The 27,840-nt window shown below is 37.5% G+C and overlaps 1 protein-coding gene across 1 annotated transcript in view; it reads left to right on the top strand.

Annotated features, from left to right (window-relative positions):
• The first annotated feature begins 1,356 nt into the window (after positions 1-1,356).
• Positions 1,357-27,840, top strand: part of ctnna2 (catenin (cadherin-associated protein), alpha 2) — a 91,569-nt gene continuing 65,085 nt past the window's right edge. The window contains exons 1-2 of the mRNA XM_031754055.2: positions 1,357-1,434; positions 19,538-19,690. Of these exons, the coding sequence (XP_031609915.1) occupies positions 1,402-1,434; positions 19,538-19,690 (186 nt within the window). The 5' untranslated portion in view covers positions 1,357-1,401. The remainder of the gene's footprint in view (positions 1,435-19,537; positions 19,691-27,840) is intronic.

Below are 27,840 nucleotides of genomic sequence, written 5' to 3'. Positions count from 1 at the left end.
GACATAAATGAAGTGAAGTTCATATGATCATGCGTACGTTTTTCTTCAAGGATAATTTGGGCCTTGATGCTGGGCAGAACTGTCAGATGGTTGCCTGGCAACAATACAAATAATATTTTACGCTGGTGTTGCTTTGACAGAAGATGACTGTCTTACAATCTGTTGATCATCCTGCTAACCCCTCTCTTTTTTTTTTTTTTTTTTAAATAACTTGACAAAAAAATGTGAATAAAAGGAGCCACGCCGTGTGAAGGTTTTCTACAAACAAATTTGGCTTTGTTTTGTTTTTCTCCTGTTAACTTGTTTGCATACAGCATGAATCACACCATTCAGTGAACAACAGGACAGGTTTCAAACACGAGATGAGACACATTTTTTTCTCATTTGTCAGTTGTCAAAATAAAGGGGCATAGTAATTACCATGAATGAATATTTGTTCTTTTAGTTTAAAGAGTGATGGCTTTTGACACATAATAGCTGATTGAAAGGTATTAAAAACACCAAATTCTTCACTTTTAAGGAACATTTATATTTTTCTCCATTTCCCAATTGTTACTTCGTCTGCAAAAGTTTGTTTCTTGTTCTTTTAGTGACACCTGTTCAGTGCATATTTTTAATAAAGCAATAACCTTTATTTATTTTAATCATAATAACTTCCAAACCAAGCTGCCATTGAGAATGGGATAGAAAAACTGGACATTCGCTATATGCATTTACATAAAAATGCCTTTCCAAGCAAAAACAGTTAATCCTCTAAATGAACAAGCAGTGACATGTAACTGAAGGTGGATCGGCTTGCTTGGCCACACTTTTCGGTGAACACAGTTGGCATATTGAGTCATAGTAGGTTAGCAACTTTAACTAGTTGATTGGTATGCTTGTTACTGGAAAGCATGGAAGTCTAAAACAGCAAGAAGCTCTGCACTGCTTGTTCAGTGAAACTCCCCGCAGTCAGGTGAAATGAAGCAGCTTGTGACTCTGCGTGTATCAGGTGAAGTCTACACCCTCCTAAAGCCAGCAGTAGGAGTTGGCACTGACAGGAAGTGCAACGCACAGGGGCACTGGCAACAACTGAAGTAATACATGCCAGACAGGCTAGTTGCTGGTGACATTACACACATTTTCTGATCTGTTTTCACTGACTCCTCTCGGATTAGGGATCTCTTGTAATGTTGGCACATGATTTTGTGGTGAAGCGTGTTTTCAGTATTAACAATCTGCACTGAATATACCAAAAAAGTGAGAAAGAACTGAAAAACTCACAAGAACTGTAAGATGTATTATATTGTGCATTGTACTGGAACTCCACTAACCTGTTTCTACTTTTTTTGTTTTTGTTTTTTGTTTTTACAGACTGGCAGAAAAGAGAAAGGTGACCCACTGAACTCAGCCATTGACAAAATGACCAAAAAGACCAGGGACCTGCGAAGACAGGTGAGTCCTTGCCCGCAATGTCTCAGACCTACTGCTGATGAAAACTATGTTTTTTAAAAAAAATAATACACCTCTAACAATGACCTTCACTAAATATTTTTGTTATTACTACCCCTATAAAAAGAGAAATACTAACAATATTCCAGTCCATCTCAGTGCTATTTCAAAAGATCAGGTCACAATTATGTATTTTTTAAGCTACATTTTTGGCAAATGTTTCTCAAAGAGCAGCACGTAGCGTATTTATTAGAGAATTTATTTATTGAAGTTGACTTCATGCTTTCGTGATTGTTTATAGCAGGCATATACTAAATATGGAATTGAGCTAATTAAGCTTATAAGTATGGCACAGAAACAATATTCCTTTGATGGTTTTTCGTTGGCTTTGTGCAGAAATGAAGATAAATGCCAAACATGATTTTATATATGTATATATACAGCACTTAACTTTATGAGACCACTTGTCACAAAAACTGACAAAAATGTGTTTAAAACTTCAAATTGTTTTAATTTGTCAGGCAAAAAAATGAATTCACATTTTAATACCCAAATTTAAGCTGGCACACTGGACTTCTCTGAGAAATCAGAAATTAATTAAGCATAACATTCAACCACTGAAACTAATGTTTCTGTTCAGAATGCAAGTAAATAACTCAATAATTTGGCATCTTAATCAAAAATGATGCCGTGCTTTACTATTTTTTCTGCTTTTCTTTTTTTTTTTGTTATAGAACTGTAAATCTGAAAATTAATGGATAACAACAATAATTATATTTCAGCATTAAAAATACAATTGTAAATAAATAACTTACTGATGGATTAACCTTTACACAAACAAAGAAAAAAAAAGATTTTGGCAATTAGAAATGCAGCTAATAAAGACCAGCGGTAGCATATATCTCTTTGCTGATGCAAGCTTGTAAAAACTAGATGGACCGGCAATATGCATATAATAGTATATATCATATCATTGCATCTGTAACAAACAGGACCAATAATTGTTATTGACCGAGCCCCTCTGCCACCTAATCGTGATAAGCAGCATCAGGGATCGTGGGGATTCATTTGAGACTGTGCTTTATCTGACCCTAGACAGGTCACTTCTAATAGGGAAACAACAGAAAAGTGTTCATGTAGCTTTAGAGCAGACAGAACCACCTTAAGGACTCAGACCAAGCAATACCTGCCATCTGCTGACCCTCTGTGCAGCTATCTTTGATAGCTAATGATACCTTTAGTCTGGGGCACTGCTAAAATAGCTCTGCCAGCATCATTCACTTTTTTGCCAGTGGTTTTGTTTTCAAACTACTTTGAGATTTCCTCTTATTTGGGTTAGCTGCACATCATGAACTAACAATTGACAAGAATTGTAATGAATAAAATTAGTATCAGGCCACATATATAGCATTAAATTCTAATATTGTATCATGAATCTGGATTAAAAAACAAAAAAAGATTTCTGAAGCTACCTTCTGGTGGTGAATAAGTACATGATTCATGCTGTGAGACAAAGTGTCAGAACTCAGAAGCAATGCTGGTTTCTTTCTCATCTTCACTACAGACCAGATTAATCTGGCTTTCCACTGCTGGATCTTACGCAGAGGAAAAAAACAGCAAAGACACGACAATACTTAATGAGTGCACACAGGTGTCTGTTGATGTAATACTGTGACTGCAGTGTGCTTTAGAGCTACTCTTTCAGTCCTAATCAATTATACTCAAGTGAAGACTTGAGTGCAGTTGAACCATCTCCTTGCCCCATCCAAAAAAAAAAAAAAAAAAAAAAAAAAAAAAAAAATCAGAACATCAGTTGTGTTCAGTATTCAGTTTTTCCACCGTCACTTCTGGCACTTTTTGGAAATCGACAGTAGCAGCTTCCTGCACAAAGGAGCTATGCCTGTCTTTTCTGACCTCTGAAGACCCAGAGGATCATTCCAGATGGGAGGCTATAACTCTCCCTCCCATCGGGCTTTTGGTGGGGCTGCCTGACAGGCTGGCAGGCGGTATTCACTCTGACAGGATGTTCTATTGACTCAGGGGTTGGCTTGACAGAATGGGTGGTGTGTTTGAGCTTTGAGTTAAGATGGGAGGGCAAACTTGCAGCACACTTGCAGGCATTACATAGTGCTGTGATACTGTAATTATGTCAACAAAACACATGTTGAGTTTAGCAAGTCAGTGGCACCGTGTAGAGACACAAGACCTTCCTGAGGGGAGGAGCACAGTTGTGCATTTGAGCATCCAAGTTTGCGACATCTCCATTGTGTAAAGGAGGGATCAAATAGCAGAGCAGACAAGCGCAGATGACAGACAGCATTTCTAAAAGTGGAGCAGGTAAGACCAAACATGCTGTGTGACAACACCACCAGAGACATGCAACATTGTTTTCTCTTTCATGCTGTTGTGTACACATAGATGGCAATCATAAGCTGTTTCTTATCCATAGACAATTCAGCTGATGTCTTTTCCGCCCTGATTTTGTTTTCTTGGAAAGTGAAAACTCTTGCGATGCTTTCTAGTCTGTTAGAGGAAATGCAGTGCGGCTTAACCCCACAGCATTAAACAAATGTTAACAAAATGTTCAATTGCCAACATTTTATATATTTTTTTGTTTTTCATCCAATGAGTGAAACTGAGAAATGCACCAACAAACGTAGAGCTGGTCTCAAAAATTGCAGCCTGGTTCCCTTTTATTCCATTCACAATGATTACACAGTTGGTCTTTATTCACAGCGTTTCAGTTTTTTGTATCTTCTTATGAGAGACCTTCAGTGAAGTGTGCAGTCAAGTTATTGCCCCCTTATTCAAGGTTGTAACGCCTCAGTACGTATGACGCCCGTAGCTGGGGTTGGTAGTCGATGCGGCGTCTCTTCAGGGAATATTTTTCAGTCATGTCACAAACACTTGTACTTAGCGATGAACCGAAAAATTTTTGGTGGTCAGGGTCAGTGTGACCTTCATCCTATTCTCTTAAACACAATATTGTTTGACAAGTTAAAAGAATTTCTTCAAATTCTGCAGAAATGCACATTTGTACGCAAGAATATACTGAGTAGTCGGTGGTGAGCAACAGCTCAAATGAATCGACTGCAATAAATATGATATGCTATTTAATTTACATAAATTAATATAATTATATAGTTCCATAAGTAGTTTGAGGAGCTAATGTACTCCTTCTTCACCACAAGCCTATGAGGTAGGCACTTTTGAGGCTCGTCTGTGGCCCTCAGCAGAGTAGAGTACTGTATTAAAATTTGCAGTCAGCACCACCCCTAAAAAAAGGCAAACATGTAGGCAGTCTGACTAAGAAAACCACCTGTGCACGCACTTTTATTTCTTGACAAAATCAGATAACAAGTTGTTGTTGTTTAGAAGGCAACTTTACATAAAACCGCTTCCTCATAAGAAGTCAGTTCCTTACCTTACAAAGAGCAGATGACCCACAGCTGCGATATTGCAATGAACACTGTTTATTGAGAGTAATGCTTACTGTAATTTAAGACACAGTTTGCTGGTTAATGAATTAATTGCGTCCACGGTAAACTAATATATAATATGTTAAGAAAGGTCCTTATAAGGTTTTGCTCGACACATCAAGTAATCTTATTTGTGCTGTGGTTTTCATTTTGCTCCAATACAGAGTAAATCCTTATGTTCTCGTAGAACCAGCCTTATTATTCTTATTCACTGTTTTAATCAAAGTACACTTGGTATAATTAAGAAGCCACTGCTGCTATGTCTTGTTTGTATTTTTTCCATTTTTTTTTTCACAAGTGTGAAACAAATTGCTTTACTACTCACTTATGATGCTCATGCAAAAGAGAAAGTAAATGGAACCCCATTAGAACATTTAAATGCAATTAAAATTTAACATAAAACTATCTGAGCTTTGACCTTGAGGCTTCTTAACAGATTAGAAAAATAAAATGTCAAGGCGGGCTAATGAGTGATTCGAGTATTCTGAAGCACAATAATTAGCCCATCAACTCAAGCTTGAAAATTAGCAATCCAAACTGGCATTTGTTTAGGAGAGTGGTCATTTCTAAAGTTCAGCTTATTCATAAACAGGCCATAATTTCTTTATAATATTAAATGCACATTTTAAAGCACTCACTTGACTTTTTCATGACAAAAACACTGTAATTATTTGTTCTCTCCCGCTACTGTTCAGAGCCGGAGGTAAACAACATAGCACTTTAAGGCTCGGCCACTTTGAGACATATATGGGGAAATATTTTGTGAAATAGGGGGAAAATGTTAGATTATAATAAATGTATGTAGATTTGCAGCAAACCCAAAAACCTAATGAGATTCGCTCTTAAATCATTGGGTCTTCTATAATGCCCCTAGCTTTGAGTTTACCAAGTCGGCCTGCATTTGTGTTCTGCACGAATGCACTACAAAGTAAGTTATTGCATTTAAATTAAAGGCCTGTTTGCCTCAGTGCACAAGTAAACGGTTTCTTATTGCAGTTGGATATATCAATCTTATTTTGTCAGTGATCGTTTGACTGTCTTTAAAAATCTAAGGTTGGGATAGTTGCACAGGAAGCACACTGAGGAGCCTGGGAGAAAGTAGTCATTTGGCCTCTCGAACAGAGAACAGCGTGGAGTGCTTTATTCACTTCAGAATAGGTGTGAAATGCACACCTACTCCACAGATGTAAAACACATTTCCACAAACAACTTAGTTCAAGCACATCAGTTGCCATCCAATAGTTATAGGTAAACTCCCCCCTTTTCATTTCTGCGTGTTTCACACTGAGTGAGTTGATGGAGACATTGTTTTCTCCATACCTGTAATCAACGAAGCAAGCAAAACAATTGAAAAGACGTTTTTTTGCTTGAAATGGGAGGGTGAGTGGACTTTATATAAGGCAGGCATGAAGAAACAAGTATGTAAAAAATATAAATAAAAACACTCATCCAACCTTTAAACTATAGTATAATTCTGAGTTGTTGTTTTTCTCTCTCTTTATTAACATTCACTTGATAGCCAGACCAAAAAAGCCATTGGAAATGAGCCATGTGTTGTACCTCCTGTCATCTTGTCTGTAATGGATGCATCTGTCAAGTCATCTCTCTGGGCCATTTTTTGACTGATGGCTGATTCCAGGATTCCCTATAGCACAACTGCCACGCATATTTTGCCTCACAAATTTAGTTTTTTTTCTTTTTCACTCCCTCCCCCTCCTCTCTGTCTGCTTTGGGTTGTTGAAATCATTTCCATTTTTGCTATTAGATTGTTGATTGGTGCAGCTGTTTTTTAATTGTTTGGGGTTTTCATGTTAAGGAGAAACAGCTGGCACGAATCTTGTCAGCTGTAACTCTTTGTTTAGACTAACAATTTCCAAATTATTTTTGAATCCCTTTGATCCGTTTTTTTTTTTTTTTGCAAAGTGTTTTGAGGCTAAGTATTCAAGTTTCATTAGCTATGGTAGTGAAGACTCCTGGTTATCTCGGGGGGCTGCGAAAAAAAACCCATATTTTTCGGATTCGTTTATATAATTGTATATGGTCACCAGCCACTTTATTAGGTTAAACTTGCTGGTATCAGGGTGTACTACCACGTTCAGAGTTGTTTTAATTCTTTGTAGCCTGGATTCAGATGCTCTATTGGATAGAGATCCGTGACTGTGGAGGCCATTTGAGTACAAGGAACTCATCGCCATGTTCAAGAAACCAGTTTGAGATGGTTTGATGTTTGTGACATGGCATGTTATCCTAATGGAACCAAGCATCAATGATGAATGTGGTCAACAGTACTCAGGTACGCTGTAGCATGTAAAAGATGCTAAGTTAGATCATACTGAGATAAGATAAATATCCCTGACACCATCATGCCACCACCAGCAGCCTAAATTGTTCATATAAGACAGGATGGATTTATGATATTTATCCCAAAGTCTGAACCTACCATATGAATGTCACAGCAAAACTCAAGACTTATTGGACAAGGCCGTTTTTTGGATTTTTTTATTCGTCTATTGTCCAAATTTGGTGGGCCTATGTGAACTGTAGCTTTAGTAGCTGACAGAAGTGGCACCTAGTGTGGTTTTCTGCTACTGTAGGCCATTGAAGTTTAGAAATGCTCTTTTGCACATCTCGTCAGCTCAGAGCATTTAGGCCATTCTCCTATGACCTCTGGCATCAACAAAGCATTTTGACCCAGAGAACCGCTGCTCACCTTTTCAGAACGTTCTCTATAAAACCAAGAAATAACTGTGTGACCAAATCCTCATAGATCAGCAGTTTCTGAGATTCTTAGAGAAGCTCATCTGGCACCATCAACCATGCCATATTTAAGGTCAGTAAAATGACCTTTCTTCTCCATTCTGATGCTGGGTTTGAACTTCAGTAGGTTGTCTTGATCATGTCTACATGCATACATGCAAGAACAGCTTTACTTAATCAGTCAATGAATGATTGTACATCAAGTTGTGTTTTTACACATCAACATAATCCTAAATCCATGTTGTCCCTGCTTTGATTACGTTTGAGTACAATACAGAAAATGTCCAAGTGCATAAATAGAAAGATAATAAAATCTAGGCATCAATATCCTGTTTTCTATTTTAAGAACTATAAGATGCTTTTTGGGTGGCCCAAACATCTATGTGTGAAAAACTTCCACTTTAGAACCTTCAGGGCTGTTTTCAGGGCAAAAGGAACCTACCCCGAGAAAGTCTTTGGTAGGGCTAGAGGCTGATTGGTTTTACTTGAAGACAGATAAACGTGACAGATTTAAAACTCCTGCAACTGAGTGCAGGCACAAGAAAGAAAAGAGAATAGGTAAAAAAAGAAAATATAAAAATATAGGTCAGAAATACATCGAAGAGGCGTTGCGTGTTTTTTCTTCCTTTATTACACCAGTGATGAAGTCCAGAGAGATTTCATGTCAGAGAAAGCGAAAGGCAGTGAAACAGACAGAGAATGTGAGCAGGAGAAGTAAAAAGGGAACGAAGAGAACCAGTGGCGTTAATGAAAACAAAGCAGTGAATGAGAGAAATAAAATATAAGTGTCTAATTGTTTAATATTGGCGACATTCTATAGCACTAAAATTACGTGTCTACACATTTGCACAACCCTGCAGGAAGGTGCCGCATTGCTGGCTTTTTGTAACTGAAGACTAGTCTTCATTCTGTCCACTGCTGCTGCTTTGTGTGCGTGCACACAGACCCGCAGGTACAGAACAGAAAGAGATGGATACAGTCGAGAGACAGAGAGCAGAAAAGAGAGTCGGAGACAGACAAGATATAGTCTGTATGTGTTGGAAACACGGCAACAGTACTTCGAAGGAGCCTTTTAGCAACCTGAAAAGGTTCCTGAGAGCACAACCTCCAGGTTGATTGGAAAATGAACCTTTTCTTCTTTTTTTCCCCCACAGTCAAAACACATGTATGCTAGGTTAACTAGAGAATTTAAATTGGCCATATGTGTGGATTAAAGGTGGCTATAGTGCTGAAGTGCATGCAGTAAAATGTCACTTGTGTTGAGTGCTTTGCACAGTTGTAAGGCTAGAAGAGCCCAATAAAACTGCCAGTCCATTCTATTTGAATCCTTACTTCTGCTGCATTTTATCTTGTTTTCGAACCCTGTAAGTTTGTTTATAGTGGTTACTCCGCTAACTCCAATGACTAACGAGTCATGATCATGCCCCAGTGAAACATGGCTAAAGCAGACCCTGTTTGTCGCAAACCATCACAACTTTGTAGTCAGACTGCAGCCTGCCCTTTTTCCTACTTTTCCTTCTCCAAATGTGGCAACACTCTTCTCATTACACTTGCTAATAATGTGCATTTTCAGTGTGTGACATTAATGATTGAAATGCTACTAATCAATGTAGCAAACTAGGTTAGTTAGCCACTGCATATGTTGTAGAATTTTGGATGAGACAAGCTTTAGGATATAAAGTAAAAACAAAACAGCTCAATAAAGGTTCATAATGGATAATGTGTAACCAAAACTATGTATTTAGGGTTGCAGCACGGTTACCATTCACCATGAACCACTTCTGCTTGCCTCCTCATTGATTAACAAGCAAGACTAGAGGTAATTAGGCTGGGCTTAGAAGAATAAAAAGATGCCAGTCAGAATTCATCTGCTCCAGTTTTAGGACAGACTAGCGATGTGGCGCTGTAACACACTGTGGAGCATAGGAAAACCTGACTTCACACGGAGCACAAATGCTTAAAGCAAGACAAGCACCATTTTTCATGTTGGATACTTCTGTTAGTACACTTCCTTGTAGTACACTGTCTACACAGTGGCATGCAAGACTTTGAGCACCCCTGGTTAAAGTTTTGGTTGCTATCAATAAATAAGTGAGTAAAAGATGACCTGATTTCCAAAAGGCATAAAGCTGCCTTCTTATAGCGTTCTCCTGTTTTGCGGTTATCAATTATTTAAATTTTCAGAGTGCTAGGCAGCTGCTTAGAGAAGCCCATGGATGCAGATTGCTTAGACAAGGTTTTAGGAGTCCGAGTATTTAAAATGCTTTGAAATTTACATCACTTGGCCTTTTCAAACGATGATTGTGAACTTGCTAATTAAGGTCTGAGACCTTAGTAAAAGTTATCTCAAAGCTCAGATCTCTTGGGGTGCCCCAACTTTTGAGTAGGACTCCTTTCCTTTTATTCATTCTAAAACTGTACAAAGCAAAACCCATTGCTTAAATGTTGAAAAAAATGTTGTATCGTGTTTAACTGTATGCCTTTTGGAGATCAGTTCATACCACCCCACCTCCCTTTCTTTTATTCTGCTCGGCTTAGACCCTGCAGCCACCCTGGCTCAGTTCCCCAGCCCCACTCCCCCCTAAACTGCTACTTCTACTACTTTGGTGTCTGTTTTTTGTTTGCACTTAAAAAAAAAATCCCGGTTTTATTGTTAGAACTGGGATATTTATAGTCTCTGCCACTTTTTCCTTCCTCTAGTCTCTTAAAAACAGATCACACTCAACTTTTTGGCCATTGTGAGTACACCATCTGGATACTCATAATGCACTGCATATTGTAATAATTGTCAGCGTGAGCGTGCTTATGCACTCATACTTGCAATTGTAAGTAGGATTCAAGACATGGCAAAGTACTGTGTGAGTGTTTTCTGTTATTGCAAGCAAAGTAGGGAAGGACAGTGAGGATAGAAATGAGTAAAACTGGAATAAAGGATCATAGTGCACCTACACAGTGTGTGTGGATAGAAAGAAAGAAGTGTGTTGTGCTTAGAATTGGCTTTATAGATTTCAGCTGTAGGCTGAAAATGCATTTTACAATGATTCCTCAGCTCTTTGAAATCAGCCTGTAAAAATATAAATGTTTGTAAATACAAATATCATTTATTTATATGATAAAAACCTCTTTTTTTCCACACAGTCACTTCCTATGCTGATCAACTGCTGACATACATAGATTCAAGGCAAACACTCTTGCGTGCACCAGTCATTATCTGTTGCAAAGAAATGAGTTAACATAACATCATGGCTTTGTGACCCTGAACAGACTGGAGCTGTAGAATGAGTCAGTCTCTCTCTGATTTGGTCTCGTGGAACTTTGAACACACTGGCTTCTTTCCTCATCTCTAACACATTTGTTCTTCTATGCTAAAGTTTCAAATCACTAGTTTCACAAATGAAAGTACTAACTACCTTAAGTAGTACCTTCCTATATACCTAAATATTGTAATCACTTTAATGAAAAAATTTTTTATATATTATTTTATGAAAATAATATTTAGGTTCTAACATGCTCTATATGAAGAGTCCTGAGGTCCATAAAGATCATCATACCCTAATTGAATTTGACTGATTTCACCACCAAGTTCCTCATCTTGACTCTTTTTGTTATTGCTGACATTTTTAAAAGTGGAAGTTGTGTTATCAATCCGGCCAACTGGGCAGCTTTGGAAAATGTGAAGGACAGGATACATTTTTAACTTTAAACTATATTTTCATAGATTCCTCATGCTCATTTTTACTATACCAAAGTAATAAAGTAATAGATAAACAATTAAATGACAGAAAGGCTCCAGGTTTTATACATTTTTGTCGTTGTTGTTGTTTTGTTTTTTAAATAGATCCTTACTGGAAAAAATTGAACATTTTCTGTGACTTAACAAAAACTTTCAATATTATAATTACAGGACAGACTGGGCAATGAGCTACCAGAACCTTTTCTATAATTTCTATAATACAATATAATTCCAAAGAGTTGTGCTCACAGATTTCTTTCATTTACTACAGCAGCTTTTCTTTATCATATAGAAAAACTGAGACACTCCTTTTTCTTATTTTAAGATATCTCAGGGAATAAATGAGCAGTTAAACTTCGTGACACCGACAGAAAGGAGAATTTCACTGGTCCGGCCCACTTAAGATCAAAATGGGTCTGAATGTAAAATGAGTTTTACATTCCTGCTCCAGTGTCTCAAAACAGCAATCGTTCATCTTTTTTTTAAAAGAAATGAATAAAGTTGAAAACCCCAAATACAGGCAGTGATCAAGGTTGTGAGTGAGGTTTGTGTTTGCATGGTCACAAAAAAAAAGACATGTTCAGTGTGTTCTGAGCTGGAAGAAATGGGATACTGGGATGCACCACAGTTCAGGTCATTTTCACTGAGTTTCCTCTCTGAGTCCTCAGGACATTACAACAGAACTCACTCCAGCGGTGACACGTTTACGGTGCACAACCTGATAAATATTGAATAAAACTAACGAGCAAGCTCATGGTCTTGCTCCTCACCTGACACTTTGCCCTTGGGGTTTAGAAAATGTGGACTCTTAAACTGCTGACAACTGCTTGGTCATAGCTGGAGTCCAGGCTTTCAGCACCTGCCTCAATCCTTGAGATTCACAGGGAGCAGAGTGCAAATGGTCATTAATCTAACAATAATAGCTGTATTGGAAGCTGTCTGGACATGCCCAGGAAGATGACTTTGAACATGATCAAATTTTAATCAGTTAATATTTTTTATAATTTATCGGTAAGAAAAAAAAAAGCATTTAGATAACGACATTAGATAACATTTAGTCATTAACAAATAATTACTGGCATTACCAGAAACCAGAAACTTCCTCACTCAGCGTTAATCATGAAGCATCTCCACAAGTACGTTTCATCTTCTGCAAACACAATAAGACAATCAGTACGACTCAGTGAACTGCGTGTTGAGACTATACATCCACTAATGTAACTGAAACATGTAACATGTACTCACAGCGACAATGACGTTGGAACAGTTCCACTGAATCTAATCGAATTTCTTTTCTGTCACTCTGGGCTCAACTGTCGTCATGCTGCAGGCTGATCAACGCGTCTGGTCGCACAGTAGATGTTACATGCAGATGGAAGACATTTAAATGAGTTTGTTTTAAATAAAAGCAGGAATAGTCTCAGAGAATCTAATATATACAGAGAGAAAGAGTGAAATACAATCATGTGACAAAGAAAGTAGACCCTCTGTCAATTCTAAATTTTAATGCATGAAGATCTAATGAATCATGTGGCACTTAGCAGGTCTTAAACTTAGGTAAAGGTGGCCTCAAATTAACAACAACACATGACATACTAGACATGTCATTATTTTTTTGAGCAAAACTCAGGCCAAAATGAAGAAGCAGTGTGTGAAAAAATACGCACAACGTTATTTATTCCATAGGAATTAAGAAGGTAAGTAGCAGCCAGGAGCTACTAATAAAATTTATTTGATTAATGAATCATCAGCAAGTGTGACCGCCTCTATAAAAGCAGACGTTTTGGCAGTTTGCAGGCCTGGAGCATCGAGGTGTGTGTTAACACCGTGCCAAGGAGGAAAGACATCATCAGTGATCGTTGGAGAAGCAATTGTTGCTGCCCATCAATTTGGGAAGGGTTATCAGGCCATTTCCAAACAATTTGAAGTCCGTCTTTCTATAGTGAGCACGATTATTAACAACTAGACACCATAGACCACTTTCAGTCTACCCAGGAGTGGACATCCTGGCAAATTTACTCCAAGGTCAGACTGTACAATGCTCAAACACGCTAAACTCAAGAGCCAGTGCACTTCCCTCCAGCACCATCCAGCAGAAAGACAAACTTACCAGTTAGCTAGCTGTTAAACACCCAGAAATACGTCTTAATATTATTAAAGAAAAGGTTTGGCGCTTAAAAGAAAGCATGTAATGGGGCTGTTCCTCCAGTTAACCAGAAGCTTCAGTCCACCTAAATGCCAGTTTTCTTCCTATTTAACTGTTTACGAGAAAGTGCTTGATATCAATTTATTACGTCAGTAATGTTCAGGAATTGTCAGACCCCCAAAGTTATTAAAATACATGCTGCTTATTTCTGGCGATGAAATTTGGGAAGCACTAAAATGTCAAATCAGTGTTTATTCTGAGTTTCCTTGTTTTCAGCACTGGATTCCCTGGACTAGTGTTTTATTCTGCAAGATATACTAAGGCTCTGGGATTAGGTATCATATGTGTTTGTCTACAGGCTATTGATGCCCTCTCAGTCACTCTCTCACCGTTTCATCTCAGCGCTCTCCTCTCACTCATCATCTTTGAATGCTGCCTGATAGATATCATATATGAGGGCTATTACTTAATTTTTGATTTGCTCAGGCTGTTTTCCCTCAGCCATTACTCTAGCCGCTTAAGCTGTGATTGCTCCTGACATTTTAATAAGAAACTTTCCTGTGCTGACCCTAAGGTACCCACCACTATGTGTTCCGAATCACAAGTGAAGTGTAACAGAAACTAAAGTGCAAAAGTAAACATTCAAAAATCCACCACGGTGTTCTCTTCCAGATTCAAATCCACGATTTCCACTTAGACTGTAAACAAGTTACTAGAGTCTCTCATGCATGTGTGTGCAATCCTTTGTTTTCCAGTGATACACTGATGATAGTCAATGTTTGCAAAAATTTCCCTCAGGATCTGTTTTCTTTTTGTGACAGAGCAGATGCCTAATCCCACAAACTGCAGATTCCCCATAACTGAGCAGATGCAACAAATGATTGCTCATCTTATTTTTGAGGATCACCCTCTTATCATTGAACAACGTTATGTCAAGATTTGTTAATCAGATCATTTTAATGTTTGTTCTTTTTTATTCTTTATGTTAACCACTTCATTATCTGTTGGGATTTGAATGTATCTTTGGATTAAACGACTGAATAAGCAGGAATAATATAACATAATTTCTCAAATTATTAAAAGCCACTAGCGAATGCCATTGATCATCCTGATGTTATAGCTCCACAAAAAACAGAAAAAAAATATTAAAATCCAGTTGTAATCACATTTGATTCAAATGCCTCTTCAATTCTGCTTGACAACCAATGCAACAGTGACATTGGGTCATCTATCTACATCTACTGGTGTGCTGGTTTTCAAAAAAACATCCTTTGCATACATATGAACATTAATAGTACATCTTTATGTATCTCTATCTAACTTGTGGAATGTATTTATTTATTTAACCTTTTAAAAATGGTTTTAAAAATAGTTACAATGTGTTATTTTTGTTATATTTAAGGTGTTTTGTGTGCATAGTGGCTGTTTTTTATTACCCTTAAGCTAAAAAAGGGTGATCGGGTATGGGGCTGACAGCCAACATGGACACCTAAGTTTGTGAATGCGATAACTCAAGAATGACGTAACGTAGCAGCTTTAGTTGATACCATAGGTATATCTCCTAGGAGGCTGAGAGGTACCACTGGAGGCCTCCGGTATTTTTATGTCTGGTTATGCTGAATTACTGGTTTACTTTACGGTTTCTGAACCCTTCAACATGTGGAGTTTGTTTGATCATGAAAAAGATGGCCCTACATTAAATCTGATGCTGCACGGTTACTAGCTAGTTTCCCAACAGTTAATGTTCGTTTACATGTTCATTTAAAAGCCAGTATTACATTTAGCTATTAGTATGATAGTTTATAAAAGCATATAAAAACTTTAGTAAACTAGTTAGAAAGATAAAACTAACAGAAACAGAGTTGCTGCAGTCACTTTCATGCTTGTTGGAGTAAACATACAATCCCAGTTGCAAATGCCATTTGATCAGCCTCCACTTGTCTTGGGAGGCTCATCACAAGATTTTGGTATTTGAGTGCAAGAATGTTCTCCTGTTGAGGATCAGAAGTATTTGTGAGGTCAGATACGGTGGCAGTAAAGCCTAAATCACCATTGATTTTCTAATTCATCCCAGAGCTGTGCAGTCAGGCTGTATCTCTCTGTGTGCTGTCTGCTTTTTCACTCATTTTCAGTCAATGCTGTACCATTTTCAAGGGAATGTTTGTCTTGTTGGGTTTTTTTTTGTTTTTTTGTTTTGTTTTTTCCTTAAGCCACTTAACACTGATCTGTGGATCATTCAAGCATATGAATGGCACCTAACTCAATGGATGAACCAGTGTTGTATCATAACAGACAACTTAGCAAAGAAACTATTTTAAATTGTTTTTTTAGGCACTTTGTGTATATGAGCTGCTGCAAAAACACATAACATGTTCTGCTTTTTTTTTTTTTTTTTTAATGAATGTATGATGAATTTAACACAGTTTGACAGGCATAAAATAGTGTTTCTCCCAAAGATCTATTACCACAAACCTAACCTCACAATTATATCACGATATTTAAAGGAACTCTTCAGGAACTACAGTACTGTCACATGATAAAATAGGTTGCTGTAACTTTTGTCAAGCTCTTTAAACAGCTGCTCAAAGCACTCCTTTTCCACCATGTAACCATCCACTGTTTGCACTTGCTGTCCTCACAAATGCTCACAAAAACCTGATATTTTTTTCTTTTAAATTTACATATATTTCCTTGTTTTAGCAATTAAATGGATACATTAATGTTTTTCTGCTGCCTGTAGGTGGCAGTACTGCATTTAGAAGTGGTTAACCTATCTCCATTAAACAAACAAAAAAACCTGTTGTGTGTGAACAGTGACATTTGATTTTTACTACACAAACAAAAGAAGAAACTTAAAGAGCAAAAGGTTACAACAACTTTTAAGTGCTTCTGAAAACTTCAATGAAATCGCTGCCAGAAAAAGCTAGCATGTAATTTGGGAGTGCAGCGCGATGGACAGCCTTTAAAAAAAAGGCTGAACAGCCTGATGATTGGAACATCCTACCACACAGGTTGGTTTTATAAGCAATGGACTATTAGCATTAAAAATGAGCCCAAATCATTAGAAAAAATTACCTTTAACTTTTCCATATACTTCTTTGTCTTTGACATGACAGCAGTCTCACAACTTTTTCATTTTTCTGATCAGTCTACATTCTTACAGCCAGCAGGACAGCGCTCTATAAAAATAAATAAATAAATAAATGCATAGCTATGAATGGCACTCAGAACTTAATATTCATCTCACTTCTCAGGAAATACAAATATTAATATGTAAAACTTTCATAGCTAGAACCGCACTGCTTGATAGGTGAGACAAATGGCTCCCCCACTAACTTGTAATGGGCAGAGCCTTTTCTATCTTTTGAAATTCTAGATCTATTTTCTTTAAGTGTAAGTGAAATACAGACTGGCTGTTAGAGGAGAGACAGTGGGGGTGGAGTATGGAGGGAGGTGAGATCTGAAAAATTGAAGATGGATTTCAGAGGGAGTGGTGTGTGGGCATTAGAATGCTGATGGTGCAGGAGAGCGTGCAACTTGGGAAATCTCTAGTCTGTATCGCTTCTGCACTGAAACATTAGGATCAGTTTCACTGTTAGGCTTTCGTGAGTGTCCTAATGCCTCACGCACTTTTAGGTTCATGCATGTCATGCATGTGTATTTATACAGTTAACTAATGATTGATCATCATCAACAACAAAAACTACTCATGACAACTGCGAAGACATTTTACTATGCGTTTGCATTTCAGTAAATGACATCATCTCTAAGATTATTGTTATAACCTTCACATTTAAAATGAAAAAGGTCTGTTTTTTAATTTGTTTGTTTGTTTTAATACAGTATTCAAACTAAACTGTGTTTGGCAAACAAAAAAGAATACCATAAGGACGTTTCTGTTAACAATAATGCTCAACAGAAATCATTTCACTGAGCAATACCAAGATAACCGAACACAGAGAGAATTATTTTACTTTGCTGCCTTTAATGCACAAGTGACATTCATCAGAACGGAAATGATTGAAAGCACATAATTGATGGAAACGCTTTTCTTTTTCGTTGTACTTTTGTTTTGCAGTTATAACACAGTGTAAGTCTGATCTGTTTCAAGTAGATAAAAAGTAGATCCAATCTTTTTTGCTTTTTTGTAAGCACATTTGCCTCCATAAGCCATCTTTCCCATTGGCTTATTGTGTTACATTGTGTTGTTTTCTGCTCTGGAGTCTGTTCTAATTGTTCCTAATTTTACTAATCTAAATAAAATAAATATGATGGACATGCAACACATATGAAAACATACATGTTATATGAACATGCTGCATTCAAAACCTGGATAATTAATAAAGTCATATAACACAGTGGTTGTAAGGTAATTATTTTCCCACATGCAAAATGCAGGTCACCCTTTATATCCTGAAGTAAGAAGTAAGATAAGACCTCCAGACAACTCAGATCTTTGCATGTATCCACCACGACTTTCCCGTGTGCTGTAACATCACTAGAACAGTGTGAAGATGGTTCTGGCAGTGCAAGATTTTTATCTGCACTGTTTCCTCACCTTTCCACGAGGTGACAGGATAGCAAGGTTACAGAATAGCACTGATGCCGGTCTCATCTCTGCAGAAAGAATAAGATGCAATATTCCCAATTCAGAAATGGCAAAGTTTATCAGCCTTTGAGAAAAGCATCATGTTATGGTATTGTATTGCATCTCAGATGCATTGCTTCACATCGGTGAGCCGCAAGTGTATAGTTCTGGAGGAAAAAACAGTGAGAGCACTCCTTTATCCAGAACCTTTTACATGTTATGTGCTTACACTGAGTGTGGGCTTCGGGGCGGTTACAGACCTGTCCTCACCACTAAACTGTCCAAATCTAGTCTGTTCCTAAAGGTAGTGGTGATGGATTATCTGCCCTCCAGAATTCTCAATTATTCTCCTCTCCTCTGTGGACTGGCAATTAAGTTTGTTATTGCCGCAGGTGATTTAAGTGCGACTGACAGACTAACATATGATTTTTTTTTTTTTTTTTTTTTGTAGGCTAAATGATTTTTTCTTGTCACTCGGTGCTATTAGTCTTCTCTTCTGTGTAGTAGTCAACATTTGTAATTTAGGAATATATAAATGACCTATAAACCAGTTTCATCTTAAAGTTGTTATAATACAATCAGAAATACGAAACAGTACATTACTATTTTAATTTATATCAACTTTAACTATGTTTGATACCAGTTTTTTATTTCTCATGCCACCGTTTTCTATTCTTCTGTCCTTCTAATTTGTTTTTGTGAAAAAACATCAACAACAACAACAACAACGGTGATAATTCAACCCACTGGAGTTTTACAGTGGCACTACATATAAGCAGTATTTATTAAAGGTAGATAATTAGAGCATTAGTGTAGTAATTAATTAGTAACAGAGGCTTTGCAAATGAAAGGATCCTGAAAACAAATATCTGCATGTGCGGGAATCTACTTTCTTTTCTTCTGACGTCCGTTCTTGTCTGTCTTTGCTCTGGCCTCATGTCCTCATGTGGATATCTCCCTCTTTGTGTAAGATAAAGGACCTGTCTATAGTGGTTTCTATACTGTTTCCTTTGGCATCTCATCAGATATCACAGTGAGCAGGATCAGGATCCATTTACTGTCTTATAAAACAACCGGTCCCTTGCCAGTTTGGTACAAAATGATTCCATAAACAAAGTCACAATGTCTGCCCCAGTAAAAGGCCTTATGGGAGCAATGACACCTTATGAGCAATTTACGCTCCTGGCCTGGAGTTTTTTGTTTTTTTTGCTCTGTCTTTTTCACTCTTCTTCTTGTATTCTCCTCTCTCTGTCCTTTCACCTAATTATGTTACTACATCACATTCATTACAATTCTAAGTGATATGTAATCATTGCCAAATGTAATAGAGTGAAGTCATCTGCAATATTATTAATAATATGACCTCTTTTCTGTCTCTCTCTCTCTCTCCCTCTGTAATCTAGTTGAGGAAGGCAGTGATGGACCACATCTCAGACTCTTTCCTAGAAACCAACGTCCCTCTGCTGGTGCTTATTGAAGCAGCTAAGAGTGGAAACGAGAAGGAGGTGAAGGAGTACGCCCAGGTGTTCCGTGAGCACGCCAACAAGCTGGTGGAGGTCAGTCATGAATTAAACACGGGGGCACAAACACACGTACACATGCTCACTGATTTTCTCTAAAATTTTGGCTAAAGGTATATATGGACATGTAGTCTCTATAAAATGTCCTTTACTTTATATTAAATGACACATAACAAGAAAAAAACAATATAAAGTTTATAAACTTTAGACTTAAATTAAAATGATAGAGTGAGCAGGCAAACTGCAACTGAACATGTAGCTAGAGGTTGTTTTTTTGTACTTGTCTTTTCTTGACTTTAGGTTTTTCTCTGCATATCCCTGAAAATAAACTATTCTGCTGGACTGAAAAGACTATTCTGTGTATTAAATGCACTAACAGAAGCAAGTGTGCATGTTCATGTGCACTTGACAATTAGTCATTGTCTCTTTGGCTTGGTTTGCCAAGTAGTCTTAGCTGCATGGAGACGGTATGAAAAGGTTTGACTCTCTTAATGAGTCTTTTCCATTCATTCACATGGACAAGGCACAAGCTGCAGCTTGGCTTCATTACGTAGCAGAAACTACACAGAAGCATATCTGACATGACGTTAGGCTTAAATGTTTGTCAGTAACAGTGTCTTTATCGCTGCCGTAATGGCTCGTGTACCATATGTGCTATTGGCATATAGCATCAACCTCACGCATATTTTATTAGGCCACATGCATGGTGACAGTTTTTGTGTATTGGGTTCAGAATGTGCGTGAGTCTGTTGCTTCCACTATGCTTTCTATGTAGAGATGAAGGGAGGCAAATGTCTATGCAGCAGTAAAAGGAATCAGACTAAACTTATGACTAAACTACTTGGACTTCTTCCCCAAAAGGTTAGAAGCAGTTCTCAGTAATATGGTTTTTGAGGTTTTGATTGGCCTCGGAGACTTAGTCAGTAGAAGAGAAAGAGAGATGGACTATAACTTCCTCAATGCAGTCTTAAAATTGTCGGAGCAGTTCAGACAGGCCACTGTGAAGACCTTTTGGCCAGCATGCCATTCACTGTCTATGACGTAGCATAATTGACTGCCGCAAATTAGGATGCAGTCAGGCAGTAAGAAGGATTTTTTTAACCTAATAATTTAAGCCTTCATGCTCTCCTTTGACGGTGCCCGAAGTTCCCAGTTTAAAAAAAAACTGTGACCTGGGATTTCGGGATGGGGTATGTTTTTTGGTATAATTTTGGTGGTCTCACCATACCGAGGTTATTTGGTATAAGGGTTCCGGTAGCTAGGAATCCGGTACTGGAGGTTTCTTGGGCAGGCGTTGTTGTATGATGAGGTGCCCCATAGGGATCTATTCCAGTCCATGTTATATGGACTGTCTAAGTATCTCCAAAGGTTGATTCTGTTCATCTGGACGTAGTGTTTTCAGAATCAACCTTTGGAGATTTACTTACCTGGATGATTGAGAATGCATCAAGACGACTGTCCAAGTACTAATTCATCAGTAATTTCCCAGCATGGATGGGATATCACAAAATACCCCTGATAAATAGTGAGAAAGGTTAAAAATGTGGAAGAATATGTGTCGTGTTTCACTTGAAGTTGGTTTTAGGACATTCCATATTGCTTTTATGAGGTTTTTGTTTATTGCCCATCCACTCAACTGCAGGGAGATAGTGGATGGAGTCCTGTGATAAATGTCTGTGCCCTTTGATGGGAGTTGCCTTTTGTTCTCATGGTCCATTCAGGGGAGCCTTTAGAACCTTTAGAGCCTTTATGTGGGCCCCTCGTAAAATACTGTCACTTAAAACAGCACTCTCGCTTTCGTTGACTTCAGCTGAGCGAGTGAGTGATTTGTGTGCCCTTTTGGTTTCCCCCAGCTGTTTGTTGATGAGAGAAGTCCTGACTGATGCTACACTCAAAATCTGTGCTTTGCATACAGCAATCTTAAAGCTTTCTGTAGCCCTGGGACATTTCAGGCAGATGAATTCTGTTCTCCTCATAAAGGAAAAAGGAAGCGACGTTGCCTTGCGTTTATATGCAGTTGTTTGTGTGCATTGAGTTGGCTGTAAACCCCAGTCAAACCTGAGGGTAGTTTATCAGCTGTACATTGGTTTGTTGCAAGTTGTTTTTGGCTTGTTGCAAGTGGTTGTTAGCAGGTACAAAACCCAGATCAGCTGTGTGTGCAAATTATTTTATCGAGCAAAGTGAAAAATATTTATGACAAAGTTGTCTCTAGCTGCGAACACATAATGTGCACATTGTAAAGGTCTTGGATGTTAAAATTGTATTACAGTATCCTGACTGTAACTGTCTGGTTCTTTCAGGTCACTTATTCTCTTTTAACGGTTTCACCAGATGTAGCTGTGGGCCAATATGCTTCTAATGGAGCTAGTTCTACACAAACTTTCTTTGGTATAAAGATGATATTTTCCAATGAAGACTGATTGGGAAAAGATATTTTCATGCCCCAGAGCTCTGTAGGGTTAAATTGGTTCATCAAATGCAACCTGCAGCGCAGCACAAGCATCTAAATTTCCGTTCATGAGATAATGAGGTGCTATGTCAATAAAGTTCTCTTACAGTGCTTAAGCCGTGATTGTATGCCTACATTTATGGTTTCTTTTGAGTTATTGGAATTAGTTATCATTGTGGCAGAACACTGACTCGGCTGTCACGCAGTTAAGTTTTTTTAAGCAAACTTGTTAAAGGAGTTTATAGAATAGTGATCAGCTCATTTGAGATTTTTTCCTTCATCAGATTTAATACTAAGGAAGCATTAAATTTGATGTTTGAATTATAAATTGATTTGATTCTTAGATAAGTGTGAGTGCTGCAGAGAGAGAAACATTATTTTAAGTATTCCAATTAAAACTTCAAAACAGAATGTGCAACACATATTGGCAGCTTTGTAAGTGCATGTTTCATGTGAGAAAAGTGAACCACTATGTAACTCATATGGAAAAGTAATGTACTCAGGTGTGTCTCACTGACCACTCAAAGTTCTTTAGACTACAAGTCACATTTAATCATGCATGTGCATTCATCCAGCTTTGTATTCTATAAGTTTTAAGCACTTTATCTACATCAATCCAAGCCCAATTTTTCGAATCACTATTTTACTTAACATGCATGTCTTTGGACTGTGTTAAGAACCCAGAGTATCTGGAATAAACCCACAAAGGCACAGGGAGAATATGCAGACTCTGCAGAGAAAAGCCCCAGCTGGGGTTCAAACCAGAAACCTTGCTGTAAGGCAGCAATTTTAAACCACTGGCACAATACACCAACCTAAAAAGTATTTACTGTTTTATCGTTCTTTTCTCTTTGTTCTTCCTTTCTCTCTTCGCTTTGCCCTCACCCTAACTAGTGTAGGCAGATGGCCACCTTCCTGCAGCCTGACTCTGCCAGAGGTTTCTCCTTGTTAAAAGTGGACATTTTCTTTCTCCACATTGTGACCAATTGCTTTTTTTTCCTTTGTTTTCTTCTCCTTAGTATTGTCAGGTCTTTACTTTGCAGCATAAAGTACCCTATAAGTACTGTTAAAGACTGTTTGTTGCAAAGAAAAGGTAATCTCACAAATCCCAATACATACCAAATTAAAAAGTGCCATATGGATATTACAAGTTTAGAGTGTGCAATGTGCAACTCTGCGCTTTTGTCAGGGTAAGCATGTAAATCACTTGTCCATACTAGCTAATACACTCACGGCTGTCCTATATAGCCGGCAATATCATTGTCTTTCCTGTCATCATCATTATTCGTGCTATCGTAGACATAGTCATCATAGCCACCATTGCAATCCTCTAATATATTATGGTAATTAACATTCTGATGAATGTCACTGCAGTCATCTCCCTGATGTCAGGGAGGAGCTGTCTTAAGCCATTAGAACAGAGTTTGGACACGATCAGAATCAAAGTAAAGTCAAATCAAAGTGCCTCTCTTCACGTCTGCTTGGTTTCCATTTAATTCTGTCCCATTTGGCTCCACAGTATACAGTGTGTGTCTTTTCTTTCACCATTGTTCTTTTCTCACTTCGGTGATGAGCAAAGTTTACCCTGAGGACTCCTTAATCACATCATATTCATTACACCAGCTTGACCACTAGCAGGAAGTAAATAAACTTTAAGCTGAGAATGTGATTGGCTTAAAGAATCGTAATGGCAAAATGAAAGTTGATGCAATGAACCTGCCTTAGCCAGGCAAAGATGTCTGTAACTTCCAGAACTGATACTCTCAGTTGTATTAATTTGATCACATATCCTTTTTTTTTTCTTTTTTGTGTGGGATACATGCACAGAGAAATACAGCATTAGCTCTTTTTCAAGTCGGCGAAATAAATTTCTGGGTATCTGTTTCACTATTCTATTAGCACAGATTGTGCTAATTAATTCCCATGACTATCCTTAATGAGGACCTAATACTAACCCATCATCAGTCCAAACAGAAGCATCAGAGGTAACAGCATAAAGAACTTTGACTCCGCTTACACAGAAGCTTCTAAGATAAAAGAAATGAAATGTGCAAAGGAAAAAATATTATACTATAATGTTTCCTCTCTCAGGATTTCATGCATATGTGCGTTACATAAACATTCAATATATCCTTATATATAGTTAAGGCATAACTTTTAGATAACCTGTTGTTGAATCACAAATTTCCTGTATTGCAACTATTTTCCAGTTGAAGTCTAGATATTTTTCCAAGTTGCTTGTTCAGTTCTGGCTGTTATAATTGGAGCTATTTAAATGTTTAGATAGCAATAAACTAATTAAACATGGGGGGGTGGTTAAATATAAATTTATGAAAAAAAAGCCTTTCAGTACTAATGATAGATCTCTTTTGATCTTTACTTCTAACCGCTCTTTCCTGACTAACTGTATTTGTCTTGCTGTAATTGTTTGTTTTCTACTTTCTACTAAGTACATATGTACAGTTTCATTTGAACTTTTCTATTACACCTGCAGACCGAGCTCACCACTGCCCACATGGATGTGCTCTTGTTAATTTAAACACAAGATGAATATCCAATCTTTTAAAGTTACCGTAGTTCCTTTTTATTACCACTGCAGTGAGAATCTATACGTGCCAGCAATTCTTGGACATCTAAAGGACGTTACGCTCCATCACTATTCTAATGTCAGAATCAGATTTTCCTCTGACCTTGACTCCATCTTGGAGCAGTTCTGTTCAGCAGCTGTGCCGTTATGAAGGACACTTCTACATATGCTTTATCTCTAAAATACCTCTGCAGTGCTTTCAGAACCATGCTTGGTAAACACACAAGTCCACACGTTGTCTGATGCGTGATTAGGTTGCTTGGCCTCTTTGCAAGCTTTTAGATTTTTGTCTTTTTTCGTCTTGTTTGATGAGATTTTATTTTATGTCACAGATTGTGCCACAGCTTAATCCCTTAAGTTAAATATGCACTAATTACTCACAGCAAATGTAATATTTCCTGTTTAGGAATTTGATGTATTGTTGTCTGTGAGCTGTAGAGTTTTCTCCATACGTGGCAACTTTTGCTGTTCAGTTAATCTTCACCAGTTCATTAGCTTTTCTTACTTTTGATTTACAGCAGCAACCTTACTTTGGACATGGACTGAATAAAGGGGATAGTCATACCCTCTGTGATTATGCTTAATCAATACAAAGTTGAATGTAACAAATACTGAACTGGCCTTCGGGGCTCAACGACATGAGACAGACTGCAGCACTAAACATTCCTCTGAGGTCACTGCATTAAGCACTTTACTGGACGGTTAACGGGGAAGTGGATGGATCACTGTTGGAACAGGTCTGTTTGCGATGACCTGAACCTGTAGGCCAACATTAATCCTCTCTTTGCATTCAAAGTTTTTAGCCCCCAAAAGAAATCATCCTTTGAAAGATTGGAAGTGCATAAAAAGGTACATCACATGGTACCTAATCCACCTCATGTTTTTCCCTTTTTGAGTTATTTTTCAGGTGTGTTGATAGCAAGAAAATGCCATAAACAAATGCAGACACTCAAACACAGTCACACTCGAACTGATTTCTTTTATCATTGCGATTCTTCCAATAAATCATGTGATTGAATGCAAATTCATATTTTTGCATCTAAAAGCCACACTTTAATTTTGCTTGTGTTCATTTTGAATTCTTGACCATATTCTATATGTGAAACACAAATACATCCACTATAAACTCGATCAACAATAGCAGCCTTTACATGAGTTAAAGTGTTTGTAATACAGCTGCAGCCATTGAAATTAACCACTTGTTATGTGGAGCTAGTTTTTCCACTGGGTGCCAAGTTTCTCTGATCTAAAGATGCCGTCTTTTTTGTGGTCACCTCTGACTGCAAGTTTAAATCCGCTTAAAGTTTGAAAGGGAAGTTCTTCTCCTCAGTTTTACTTTTCATGAAATGACCACGAGATTAGATGGGAGTTACAGTTAAAGTTTAGCACAAAGGAAGTAGAGGAAGTACTTTCATTTTCTCAGCAAAGCAGGTAAAACTGTTGAGCGCACACTGAGTGCACGCTGAACTTCCCTGGAACTGTAGGTGGGTTTTTTTTATAGTCAAAGCTATTGTACTCTTGTATTTCCCTGTGGTATTGTAGCAAACTATAGTCGTGATACAAAGCCAGCTGGCACAAGAACACTGCCCAGCACCTATAAGAGTCTTTGAGGTGGGTGTTTTTTGGTGCTTATTCCTTAGGCCTCTTGGTGCTTTTCTACCCATCAAAGATATCTAATGGGCAGCCAAGGTTTTTACACATTGCAGGGCATGTCAGACCTGAAAGTGTAGCGTCAGTTCAGTCCATTAGAATTCAAAGAGAGAACTGAGGAGAGGTATACCTCTGAGGGAAGTACAAAGGGGATTTTGAAAGAATGTGGTTTGAAAGAAAAAAAAAACCCAGTTGGCTGCATCATTAGGAAGTAATACTAACTATAATAGACCTAGTAGTGATTGAAATAAACTAGACAAGAGTTTCCCTGGTAATAAAAATGAGTCTGTAATATACTGGCAATATCTGATATCTCCAGAGAGCAAATGTCAATCCCAGTTCAGTGAAGTCTGTAAAAATGTAGAAATGTATTGTGTAAAAGATCAGATCAAAGTTTATTAAAACAAATAAATAGATTCTAAGAATAATCCTACTTATATTGGTAACTGACATGTTCAGAGTGGTCTAAATTTCACTTAAAAATAATAATTATTTTTTTTTTATATAAATTGCAGTTTTAATCGGGAAATGTATTAAATTTTATAAATGATTAAAGCGGATCCATTAAATTAATTCAGCTATTTAGCTATGGCTCCCATGAAGAGTCTTTAATTAACTCAATCTTATAGACTTTAAATTTGCTTCCTAATGACTTATTGAAAACAGCCAGTGAGTCTTTAAAAAACACTGGAGCAATCTGCACAACAGAGGTCACACAACACTGTACTGACGCTATTAAACCAAAGAAAGTGTGTGAGGGACATGTTTTTAAAGTCATGAATTTAGATTTGTGAACACAGCATTTAAAGAAACAAATCGTCAACATTTAAAACGCAGAAATTAAGCTTTTTAAAAAAAAGTTGATTTGACTAAACCAGAACTGTAAAGAAAACATTTTAATGTCCACATCTAAAGTGATGCAAGTGAGGATACTAGACCCACCAGACCAGTGGCTACCACTCTACCAGACCGACCTTGATCACCAGCAACAAAGCACTTTTTTCATCCTTTTTTTCACACCTTGCACATAGCTATGGGCATCCTCTGACTTATTAATGACATTTAGTATAATATTTAATTACAGAATTAAATTAAAACTCTCCCTACATTTCCATATACACTGATATTCACAGTTTTTTAAATATGAAAATATTCTGATTGTTGTATTAACATTACATAAACGTGTTCTGAAATGTAACTTTTTTCAATAAGACAGGGTCATAGACCATACCAGGTTTTTTTTTTCTTCTTGTTTTTAGCACATAGGAAATATGAGGCTCGATTAAGGCTTTTCCTTCTGATTTCCAACCCACGGCTTGTTTCCTTTTTATAGTTATCTCCGTACTGCACACAAAACTGCAAACCAAAATGAAAACCCCACACTTTCAAAAGAAGACTGGTAATGGTTTCGGGGATTTTTGCCGTGATTTTTTCTTTCGTTTTATTTATGTGCAAAATGTCACGACAGACTTTTCAGCTTTTTCATTTTTTACATTAATT

This window comes from Oreochromis aureus, linkage group 6, assembly GCF_013358895.1.
Source record: "Oreochromis aureus strain Israel breed Guangdong linkage group 6, ZZ_aureus, whole genome shotgun sequence".
Lineage (NCBI taxonomy): Eukaryota > Metazoa > Chordata > Actinopteri > Cichliformes > Cichlidae > Oreochromis > Oreochromis aureus.
The sequence above is the reverse complement of the archived record's forward strand: the minus strand, read 5'-3'. Positions and strand labels throughout refer to the sequence as shown.